The 12,431-nt window shown below is 49.7% G+C and overlaps 1 protein-coding gene across 2 annotated transcripts in view; it reads right to left on the bottom strand.

The window, feature by feature from the left end:
- Positions 1 to 12,431, bottom strand: part of PTPRN2 (protein tyrosine phosphatase receptor type N2) — a 981,520-nt gene that overhangs the window by 741,284 nt on the left and 227,805 nt on the right. The window contains exon 1 of one of the 2 annotated variants that reach the window (XM_033192279.1): positions 12,032 to 12,086. The exons of the other annotated variant lie outside the window; for it this stretch is intronic. Within the exon in view, the coding sequence (XP_033048170.1) occupies positions 12,032 to 12,050 (19 nt within the window). The 5' untranslated portion in view covers positions 12,051 to 12,086. Of the gene's footprint in view, positions 1 to 12,031; positions 12,087 to 12,431 lie in introns of those variants that run through there. 2 annotated transcript variants of the gene reach the window in all.

The raw sequence follows: 12,431 nt of genomic DNA, 5'->3' as shown, positions 1-12,431 counted from the left end.
AAAAAAAAAATGTAACCATCAAAATTAAAACTGCTGTGCATCAAAGGACACTATTAGCAGCATGAAAGGGCAGCCATGGAACGGGGAAAGATTCACCCTCATCTATCTGATAAGGGCTTTGTATCCAAAATACGTAAAGAACCACGACTGAACAATAACAACAACAAAAAAAACAACCTGATTAAAAATGGGTAAAGGCCCTGAGTAGACGTTTCCCCAGAGAAGATGTAGAAACAGCTGAAAGCACAGGGAAGGCACCCAGCATCACCAGCGTCAGGGAAATGCAAATCAAAACCACGGTGAGACCCACTGCCTGCTCAGCAGGACGTCGACTATGAGAAAACAAAACGCAACAAAACCAAAAATAACGCATGTGGGTGAGGACGTGGAGAAACTGGGCCCTTATGCTCCACGGGCAGGAACGTAACGTGGTGCAGTCGCCGTGGAAAGTACACGGGAAAAATTCGACGTGGAATTAGCAGATGATCCAACAGCCCCACTTCTGGTTTTACACCCGACACCTGCAAGCAGGGCCCACACAGAGGCTCGGGCAGCCACCCTCGTGGCACACAGGCTGTTGCAGCTGCTCCTGGTGGAATCACAGCCACAATCGAGCTCAGGTGAAGGCTTCCGTGGAGGGTCTAGACTGCATTTCCAGGCATCGGGATGAGTTTAAATTTAGCTCCCAAAGACCAGTGAACACAGCAATGAACACACACTTCACACTGCCACGCCCCAAGATACGGCCCAGAAATTCACATCAGGGGAAAGACAGCCCCTCACATGTCACCCAGACCCCCACACGAAAGGGTCAGACCCCAGCACCTTCTGACACACAACATGTCCCCCTGCCGAGGAGCCGGCACCTGGGCCCTTAGAAGCCGTGACAACCGGCAGCAAAGGGCAGGGCCTCCCTCAAGAGGGACCCGGGACGGCACAGGCCGGAGAGCTCCAGCAACCCCACACCGGCCCCAAGCCAGGCCCGGCTGGGGAAGAGCTGGCTTCAGCAGGAACAAGGCTGTTTAGTAACTAGAAGCACTATGGGAGGGGGCCGAGCCATCATCAGGAGCTCCATCCAACGGGGAGCATTGGCCCCAGTCACAGGCAGCGGGGACCGTTTCAAGTTTAGGCCTCCTGAAGAGGCAGCTCCTCGACCAAACTGAAGACACATAATTGACTGTTAAAATGAACACGTGCAGCACCTTGCACTGGGTCTTCAATGCTAATTATATTCACCGGCATTTAATATAAGACACTCCAGAGTCTGGGCTGAAATGACACACAGGAATTTGGAATTGCACAAAACGTGCAAAACCAGATTTTTCTAGCCCAAGAATAAAAGAGATGTAAAAATGAAAAAGGCTCCACACATAACCCACCAAGAAAGAACAAGTGAGGCTGTGTTGCTGGAGGTGGTCACTGTCCCCGGGCTCAGTCCTGACAGAAATGATGCTCTGATTTGGAATGTGCAGGAACAGACTCCGGCACCTTTCATCAGTGGGTTTAGGAGAGGGGTCCAGGGGACCCTGGCACTCCTCTGATGAGAAATCGGGCACCAGCTCATGCAGCTGTTTCCCTGGAAATCACTGCTGCCCTGTTGGTTTGCACATGACCCTGTCAGTAAGGGAATCGTGCTGTGTGAGGTGAGAACCTAGACGCTGATGGACGATGCCCAAAACAGAGCTTTAGGCAGAAGACAGCTTGGACCCAAGGCCTCAGTTATGCCATGGAGGAAATGTATGGTGCGGGCACCCAGACTGCAGTCGGCGGGAGAAATTCTGGAGGACGAAATGTGGGTGACGGTCATGTCCACGGACCCAGTGCTCCCTCTCTGAGGGTGGACCCTGCTGTCTGGGAGCAGTCCTGGCAGGACCCCTACAGCCCACATGACTGTCTGATGGTCTAGGCCTCTGTCTGCTCAACCCTGATGGCATAAACACCCCTCCCAGCAGAGCCTTGAACCTACAGAAGTCATCTGAGTGACTAGACGTTAACAAGGAGAGAAAACCTAACAGGCTGTCTGCCGGCCAACGGGAACACAGGTGTTTTGTCTTCATTTGGGTTTTGTTGTGAGCTACTTTGGTAAGCAGAGCTTTGTCTGGAGAAGGCATGTTCTTATAGGAGGCCACAGAGGGTTTTATGAAGAGTAAGCTTTGGAGGCTCAGGAGGACTTGTATTTTTGAGGGGGATGGAGCAAGAGAAAGAACAAAGGCCACTGGCTTTGGAAGCCCCAGGTAGAAGGGACAGGGTCTTCCACCCCCGTGGAAAATCCTCCTGAAGCTATGAGCTGGGGCCAAGCTGGTGTGGTGGCAGCAGTCACCCAGAGCTTTCCAGTGCTGTCCACTCATCCCAGGTGGGGAAACGGAGGCTGAGGAAGGAAAATGACTTGGTCACACACATTTTATAATTTACAATTGTATATATTTATGGGTGTCCATTTTCACACTGCTATAAAGAACTACCCAAGACTAGGTAATTTATGAAGAAAAGAGATTTCATTGACTCACAGTCCCACAGGGCTGAGGAGGCCTCAAGAAACTAGTCATGGCAAAAGGCGAAGGAGAAGCAAGCACCTTCTTTACGAGGCGGCAGAAGGAGTAGGGGTGAGGGGAGTGCTACACTTTTAAACCATCAGCTCTCAGGAGAACTCCCTCACTATCATGAGAACAGCACGACGGAAACCACCCCCATGATCCAGCCGCCTCCCACCAGGTCCCTCCCACCAGGTCCCTCCTCAACACGTGGGGATGACAATTCGAGATGAGATTTGGGTCGGGACACAGAGCCAGACCGTATCAATGGGTACAAGGCAATGTGATGGTTTATGAATACCATGTGGAATAATTAAATCACACTAGTTAACATATCCGTCACCTCAAATACTTAACATTTTTGTGGTAAAAACATTTGGGATTTGCTCTCTCAGCAGTTTTGAGATGTACAATCGTCTACTATTATCTTCATCACACTGTACAATCGAACTTAAAAACTGCTCCTGAGATTTTGTGCTCTCCAACTGTCATCTCCCCATTTCCTCCACCCCTGGCCTCTGGCGACCTCAGTGCTACTCTCTGCTACTACGAGTTCAATTGTTTTCAATTCCACAGATGAGTAAGATCATGCGGTATTTGTCTTTCTGTGCCTGGCTTATTTCACACAGCATAATGCTCTCTAGTTCCATCCATGATGTTGGAAATCACAGAATTCCCTCTTTTTTAAGACTGAATAGTATCCCACAGTGTCTTTATCCATCCATCTGTCGATGGATGCTTAGGTTGCTCTGTCATGGCTATTATGGACAGTGCTGCAGGAAACATGAGGGTGCAGATCTCTCTTCAACATACTGATTTTACTTCCTTTGGATAAATACTTCATAGTGGGATTGCTAGATGTTATGGTAGTTTCAGCTGAGAGGCCTCCATACAGTTCTCCACAATGACTGTACCGATTTATATTCCCACCAATAAGGTACAAGAGTTACCTTTTCACCACTTCCTCACCAACACTTGCTGTCTTTTTAAGGACAGCCATTCTAACAGGTGTGATGTGACAGCCCATTATGGTTTTGATCTGCATTTCGCTAATGATTAGCACGGTTAAGCATCTTTTCATACACCTGTTGGCCATTTTTATGTCTTCTTTTGAGAAATGTCTACTCGGGTTCTTTACCCATCTTTTAATTGGGGTTTTCATTTTCATGCTATTGAGTTGTTTGAGCTTATTATGTATTTTGGATATTAAGCCCTTATTGGATGCACGGCTTGCAAATATTTTCTCCTAATCCTTAGGTTGTCTGTGCACTCTGCTAACTGTTTTGTTTGCTATGTAGAGTTTTGTATTTGATATAATCCCATTGGTTTATTTTTGCTTTTGTTGCCTGTGCTTTGGGGATCAAATAAAAAAAATTGTTGCCCAGGAGACTGTTATGTAGTTTTTGCCCTATGATTTCTTCTAGTAGTTTTACAGTTTCGGGTCTTAAATTTAAGTCTTTAATCCATTTTGAGTTTATTTTTGTATATGGTGAGAGATAAGGTCTAATTTCATTCTTCTGCATGTGGATATCGGTTTTCCTGGCACCATTTATTGAAGACACTGTCCTTTTCCCATTATATGTTCTTGCCACTTTTGTTGAAAATCAATTGAGCATAAATGCATGGATTCATTTCTGGGCTCTCTATTCCATTAGTTGATTTGTCTATTTTGTTTTGTTTTGTTGCTGCCAGTACCATGTTGTTTTGGTTATGATAGTTTCACAGTATACTTTGAAATCAGGTGGTGTGATGCCTCCAGCTTTGTTCCTTTGGCTCATGATTGCCTTGGCTATTCAGGGTTTTATGTGGTTCCATGTGAATTTTAGGATTGCTTTTCTATTTCTGTAAAAAAAAAACAATGCCATTGGAATTTTGATAGGGGTTGCATTGAATCTATAGATCGCTCTAGGTAGTATGGACATTTTAACAATATTAATTATGTCAGTCCATGAACATGGGATACCTTCATTTGTCTTGTCTTCCATTTCTTTCACCATCTCATAGTTTTCAGTGTACAAGTTTCACCATCTGGGTTAAATTAATTCCTGTCTATTGCAGTCACACATTTTTTCAGTGGTAGCTCTCACCTTCTTGAGTGAACCATGGTGGTTGTGGCATTTGCCTGTCAAGGGCCTTCCCTTCCTGGCGGGTGCTCCCCTCCACTGTTGCGGTATCCTAGGAGGGTTGTCAATCCCTAAACCGGATCCCTTGCAGCCCAGGAGCCACAAGAACATCCCACTCCCTGCCCCGTCACTGGTCAGGTGCAGGCCCTGGTCCATTCCAAACCCCAGCCCCCTCCCTCATGCTTTTCTCTGGTGGAAGATTCTCTCTTTTCACGCGGATTGGTTGCTCACCCTTCAGGGGTGAACAGGTGGACAAGCCGCCATCCCAACACCACACAAAGAGAGATAAACTGGAGACAAAAGCAGCCAGGAGATGCTGCAGATCCTGGCAACTGTGCCAAAGCCACCCTGGGGTCCCCGTTCACAGCCCCAGAGCCACCCTGGGGTCCCCGTTCACAGTCCTCTATGCCCCACATGGGTCTGTGTTGGCTTCCGTCACTTGCAAACCTGAGTGGCGAGCTGGGCCAGGCCCCCAACACCTGGGGTCCTTCCCTCCATCACAGTTTCCATGCTCAGTTGTGAGGTATGGTGATGGCCACGGGCCTGAACCCTAACCACCACAGCACAAGACTTCCCAAAGAGACCATCAGTGTGTCTCCTGCCCCCAAAAGGTGAAGAGTTCTGGGATGCTAATCCCCACTGACTCATTCCAGCTGCCATCCTGGACACACAGTCTAAGCCCAGGGCTCCCTGCAGGCCTGCTGCTGTCTGGGCGACTCATACACTGTACCTGCTTTCCTTCGTTGCTCACGCAGCCGCCGACACAGTCACTCAAAACGCCCATTTGTGAAAGTAAGTGGCCTTTTAAGGAATGTTAAAATATTAGGGCACTTTAGCCACGTTTCTTACTACACGAAACGTGGTTACCTACGAGGGAAATGGCAGAAGGAAGGACCTTATGATTCATGCCTCGTCCTTCTCGAGGGCAAGAGAGCGCAACTCAACCACTCCACGTGAACACTTGCCCTGCCATGCGGGCAGCCGGGCCAGTCCACAGCCAGTCACAGCCCCACGGGAGGAGCCGTCTGAGGGACAGACATCATTTTCATCCACAGGGCCTCAAACTCTGACCATTAGAAGAGCTGGTTACTACAAAGGTAGCAGTACAGGCAGTGCTGAGAAGGAAGTGCAGAGCGCTCCCTCCCTTACCACCCACTCCCAGCCCAGCTCCCCTGCTGTCTGCTCCCCTCCTTCCGCTCCCCTCCTCTCCACTCCCCTCCTCTCCACTCCCCTCCTCTCCACTCCCCTCCTGACCACTCCCCTCCTCTCCACTCCCCTCCTGTCCACTCCCCTCCTGTCCGCTCCCCTCCTGTCCGCTCCCCTCCTGTCCACTCCCCTCCTGACCGCTCCCCTCCTGACCGCTCCCCTCCTGTCCACTCCCCTCCTGACCGCTCCCCTCCTGTCCACTCCCCTCCTGACCGCTCCCCTCCTGTCCACTCCCCTCCTGACCGCTCCCCTCCTGACCGCTCCCCTCCTGTCCACTCCCCTCCTGACCGCTCCCCTCCTGTCCGCTCCCCTCCTGACCGCTCCCCTCCTGTCCACTCCCCTCCTGACCGCTCCCCTCTGACCGCTCCCCTCCTGTCCACTCCCCTCCTGACCGCTCCCCTCCTGTCCCTCCCCTCCTGTCCGCTCCCCTCCTCTCCACTCCCCTCCTCTCCACTCCCCTCCTCTCCACTCCCCTCCTGTCCACTCCCCTCCTGTCACTCCCCTCCTGACCGCTCCCCTCCTGTCCACTCCCCTCCTGACCGCTCCCCTCCTGACGCTCCCCTCCTGTCCACTCCCCTCCTGACCGCTCCCCTCCTGTCCGCTCCCCTCCCTGACAACCCACTCCCAGCCCAGCTCCCTTCCTGGCCACTCTGCTCCTGTCCGCTCCCCTCCTGACTGCTCCCCTCCTGGCCAGCTACCCTGGAGCAAACTTACACAAGCACACTGCAGGACCCAAGGATCAGCTTCAATGGGCATTTTCCAGAAATGCATTAGAATGGCTCTTTCACCCTCTTGTGATGATGGCTGGACCCTGAGGTGGGTCAGGCCCCTGCCATGCTGCAGCTGATTCGTGGCTGTATTAAACTTCTTATTGCCTCCTGAAAGTAAGGTCAGCAGCAGAAGCGTCATTCAGCTAGGAATAGAAGGCTCTGGGCCCCACACATTTCAGAGAGGCCTAATTGGGATAGGCCGGTATTGGTAATCCTGAGTACAATATTGATTCACAAAAATGAATCACACCTGAGCCTCAAAGCGCTTAGCCATTCCCTGCAAAGAAAACTCTCTTTTAGTATTACCAAATATAGCTTTCAGTCCCTTGAATCTCAGTGTTTCAGGTGACAGCAGAAATAGATTTTCGAATGGAGACATTAACCTTTCTGAGCTGCGGCTGCCTGGCTCTCTCTGCCTGTTACTCTGTTTCTGGAACATGGCAGCTGCTTTTGCCACACCAGGGACTGCACCAGGCCACCCAGTTACAGACAGGCCATGCTTGGCCAATAGGCCAGACACTCACTCCTATTCTGGGTCTCCTAACAGCAGGCCAAGAGATCACACCCTGTTAGTATTTAGAATAATCAAGATTTTAAATCAGAAGTTGAAGAGAACAGCAGCATGTATGTCACTCAGGACCTTTCATTTTACAAATGAGAAAACTGAGGTCCTCCCCAGCCATGCTGCCCACTGGGAGCACTCCTGCCTCACACCACATCATCCAACACCATGATGCGGACGTGGTCCTCACTCTTGGCCCTGACGGGGTACTCTAGCATCCCACTGTTTTCCTTAATAGAAAACAACACAATAAAAGTTAAGGTCAGAGTTAAAAGATGACACATCACTCGAGGCTTTGAGTGGACATTCACTTGCTAAGCACAATGTTGAAGTTATGGCTGAAAGCTTACTTTACATTTGCCTAAGACCATACTTGTCACTCACACCCAAAACCATCTGCTGTCTTCTGAGTTCTATTAAAGGACAATGAGTAAACAACAATTGGAATGGGGTTTCTGGTTCCAAACGGCAGGACAGGAGCAAGCCGTCTCACCACCCCAGCAGAAACCCGAAAGCAAACATGGAGTGCTGAGATGGTCACCAGCAACATCTGAGAACCCAAAGATGAGGATGAGACAGGTCCCGGGGCCACCAGGAATAGAAAATCCCCGAGCAGACAGATAGCAGAAGAACCAGACCCCCACATCTGCAATGCCCCTCCCCATAACCTGCCTGGCATCCGGTACACAGAAGATTTTCCCTTGACACAGTTTCTACACTTAGAAAGGTGAGATCAAAGTGGACAACAGCTTGCCCCGCTCTTGGGTGCCCTGGTAGGAGACCTCTCCCTGCCTCAACCCATGGGGAGTGGCCTGAGTGCCTGAAGGGAGAAACAGCCCTGAGGATGGCCAGAGGCAAGGGTGGGGGTGGGGCTACTGTCCCCAGCCCTGGAAACTCTGCTCTGCAACTCGGCCAAAGGAGGCACTCAATCATAGTGGCCACTCGCAGCCCCAGGCTGCAGGAGCTGTGCTCCCCAGGTCCCCTCCCAGGCTCCCCACATTATAGGACATCACCTTTGGGACAGGCAGCAATTTTATCAGTGACCACAGCTGAGTTGAACCTGGGCTTAAGGTGCCATCTAGTGCCAAAAAGGAGGCTGCAACCTAGCAAGAGAAAAACACTCCACAGGTAAATCATAAAGAATCTCTAAGCAAATATATCCCAGAAAAAACAAAACACCCAGACAGAGAAGGTGGGATAAATAAATAACCGTTCAGTGCCAAGACACAGACACACATCAACAAACCAAACAGCAGCAAATGGGCCACGGCCTTCCCAAACGGACAAAGCCAAGAAACTGGCCCAACAAAGTAGCGATTTGTGAGCTCTCATCAAGAAATCAGAATGGCAGAGTCTTAAGGAAACTCGGTGATCCCCAAGAAAACACCAGGAAATCAATTCAGAAAGTTACCAAAAAGATTGAAATAATTTTTAAAAATCAGACAGAAGTCTTGAAACAAAAATACATTTAGCGAACTGAGGAAATTCATGACAAGCTGCCAGCAGCAGAGGGGCTTAAGCAGAAGAAAGAATCAGTGAGCTCAAAGACAGGCAGTTTGAAAATACACAATCAGAGGAGGAAAAAGCACAAAGAATGAAAGACAACCTACAAGATAGAGAAAATTACCTCAAAACACCGAATCCAAGAATTACTGGTGTTCAAGAGGGAGCTGAGTGAGAACAAGAGGTACCAAACTTGCTCAGAGAAACAATAACAGAAAACTTTCTGAAACTTGAGAAAGGTGCAGATACCCAGATTCAAGAAAGTCAGAGAACACCAGATTCAACCCAAATATGACCACCTAAGGCTTTTAATAATTAAACTGTCAAAGATCAAGGACAAAGAGAAGACCCTAAAGGGAGCAAATAACATCTAAAGGAGCTCCAATTTGTCTGTCAACAGACATCTCAATGGAAACCATACAGACCAGGAGAAAATGGGATGACATTTTCAAAGTCTGGAAAGGAAAAAAAAAAAAAAAAAATCTGTCACCCAAGAATACTGTATCCAGCAAAGCTACCCTTCAAATACAAAGAAGAGAGAAATTCTTTCCCAGACAAAAGCTGAGAGAATTCATCACCATCAGACCCATCTTGCAATAAATGCTAAAGAGATTTCTTCATCAGAAAGAACAAAAATACATTGAATGGGGCACTAAGAGGGCAGATTCTCATTCCACTTTGCCACCAGCCTGCTACGCAAACTTGGGCAAATCACTTCACTTCTCTGTGCTTCCGTTTCCTAAACTGAGGCCACTGAATTCAGTATTTTCTAGGATCCTTTCCAATCAAATGCTCTGTGTTTGCATGATGATAGCTAGGGTGTTACAGTATAAGTGTCTGTAACTTAGCTTTTTTGAGCTGTGAGCATTGCCTGCCTCTCTCACACTCTTCTGCCAGCTGCTCACACTGTGTCATCTGTCTGTTTGTGTCAACAGAGAACTCAGGAAATGCAACTGCAGTGTAGCACTGCAATGGGCTGGCCACCAGCAAGAACGGCAGGAGTGGCAGGAGTGGCAGGGGCAGTCAGGTAGGCTGGGCCCCAGAAGCACGCGGTGAAGAAGCCCGCAGGAGTGCAGGGGGATGTCCTTAAGAGCCAGGGACAGAGTCCCCCCATTTACTGGACTCTGCAGAACTACCCTGGCTGCATCCAAAACCCAGCACTCACCACCAGATGGCAACAGGGAGTATCCGCCTGCACAGGAGCCAGCCTGAAGGAAGCATCCAGGGAACCCAGGGGAAGAGCATGAGTGTGAGCCCCAAGATGACGGGGTGACACCTCGTTCACGGGCAGATGCGAACCCTCCACGTGGAGGCGCGAGAAGGCTGTTCTTGCCAAAGGCTGACGATGACCCTGCCGCTTCTCTGTTCATCTGCCCTCAAAACAGAATGGGTGGTTCCAGGCACCACCACCCAGCCTAGCAGCCGTCATGGGCTCACAGTGATTGAGCCCTCAATCAAAGTTTTTTTATTATGGAAAATTGCAAGTGGTTCCACAATGAATTTTCACACATGTATAAATCAATGGAAAATATCTTCGTGGCTGTCTTTATGGTATTTAAATAAAAGATTAAAATTTTCACAGTTGGGATACAGGACATCCAATGTGAAAGATCGCCACTTCTGAAAATAAGGAGAATACAAGCTGGTCATCACTGCTGACAACAATTTCCTCTGGAATCTAAAATAGCCAACAAGTTACTCGTTCCCCTTTGTCTAACCTCCTACATGCATTTTTTATTTATCAAACCCCACTCAACTTATCATTGCCCCCTTTCATCCTGAATTCCGGAAGCTCAAAGGCAACCTTCAGGCTCAGTCGCAGGAACTCTGTGGGAACATTTGCTCCTTTCTCCTTCCCTTTCACATTCCCACTTCAAATTCATCATCTCATAGAGTATCGCTTTGTTGCTTCCTTGGGTTTTTTTGGACAAGGAAAGCTGAACATAATCAAAAACAACAGTGGTCAAGTCCTCACCCAATGCTGCCAGCACCAGGCTTACCACCCAGCACATAAGAACACCATGCACACCTCTTCAATAAACACGCCGATGCTGAACGGGCACCACCATCCAGGCCCCGTGCTAAGTGCTGTGTGCAAAGAAAATACAAAGATCAGCCAGACAGAGCCTGTGCCTGCAGGGAGCCCATATTTTATTTGAGGGGCCAGATGGGTGCACAATTCATAACATAACAAAGCAAAAGGTGAAAAGAGCTAAAAAAGTAGAAACAATTTCTAATAAATTTTCTCTTAGCTTTTCTGTGGGGAAATCAGGAGAAATGGACTGATTGGGAGAAAGCTTCTGTGGAGCAAGTAAAACCCATCACGATCATCATCAAAACTGTGGCTGGGAAGATCTGAGGGCCCAGCACGGTCAGGCGGGCTCTGTGCTGGCCGGGAGAGCAGCCTCCGTCTGGCTGCCAGGCCTCTCTGGACTGCAGAGTTTGTTTTTCTGAAAACAACACTCCAACAGAGTGGAACCCAATGGCAGGAACATCTCCAGTTCCGAAATTCAATGGTCCTGTGCAAACAACCAGAAAATAGCAACCAAGATTTGAGGACAGAAGAGGAACCGAACGAATGGTGTGAACACGGGGCTTGTTTGCAGGTAGAGTTTACTGGAGGAAAGCATCCAAATTATAATAAAAGAGAAAGGAGACAAAACGGCGCCCAGCAGTGAGTGCCCGGCTTGCAGGCTTCTGTGGCAGGTCTGTGGGCTCCCTGGCCCAGCCACATCACCCCAAAGGTGAGGGCCGACCTGTCACTGCTGCCCTGGGGCAGCACCTCAGTGATTTCAGGGGTGGGTTTTACTCTTTGTGTGGAGGTGGCAGGAGGTGCCTAAATCGTAGACACAAATGGTGGCTTCCGGGCTTGCTTGGTGGACGCCAGGCTATGCTTAACCCAAGGCCAGACCCCGGACGAGGCCAGGGGCTGGCCCAACACTGGCCTTGAGGGTGCTTGGCAATCTGCATTTGTGTGGAGCCCACGTCCACCGAAATCACTGAGGGCGTCACACAGGCACCACTGGCTGCGGGGGCTAAGAAAAGTGGCAGGAGAGGAGGAAGGCAGCTTCTCTGTGCAGCCATCAGCCATCGGCAAGCACACAGCAGCCACTGCCAAGCGACTGGGACCCAGTTCTTATGTCCCCTAAGATTTCAGGGACCATTCTGGGGAGAAAGAAGGGCCTGTCCCAGGGCAGGAAGCTCACCAGACAGGAGGTGCGTTGCGTCCAGCAGGGGTAAGCCCAGTTATCTCAATGCTCAGCCGACAGAAATGGTTTCATGAAAATTCACCAAACTTGAAAGCAATCACTCAAAGAAATATGTCCATGTACGTACCCCCACGCTCATGGTGCATTATTCACAGAAGCCAGACACAGAAACAGCCCAAGCGCCCAGCAACCGAGGGCTGGAGAAACAGAACATGGTCTATTTACACGACGGAATGTGACTCCACCTCAAAAAGGAAGGAAACGCTGACAGGGTCCACACCGGGACCAGCCCTGAGCTCACGGTGCTGCCTTCAGCGTTTAGCTGCGGCCGGGCATGTGCTCCAATTGCACCAATCCATGGTCCCCAGATGGTCAGGTTCGCAGAAGGTAGAGTGGGGGCAGCCAGGGGCTGGGGGAGGGGGAGTCAGCATTAATGGGCACAGAGGTTCTGTTTTGGATAGAAAGTTGTGCAGGTGGATGGTGGTGATGGCTGCACGGCAGCGTGAATGTCCTTTATGCCACTGAAC

This window comes from Trachypithecus francoisi, unplaced genomic scaffold (genome assembly GCF_009764315.1).
Source record: "Trachypithecus francoisi isolate TF-2019V2 unplaced genomic scaffold, Tfra_2.0 Lachesis_group4, whole genome shotgun sequence".
Lineage (NCBI taxonomy): Eukaryota > Metazoa > Chordata > Mammalia > Primates > Cercopithecidae > Trachypithecus > Trachypithecus francoisi.
The sequence above is the reverse complement of the archived record's forward strand: the minus strand, read 5'-3'. Positions and strand labels throughout refer to the sequence as shown.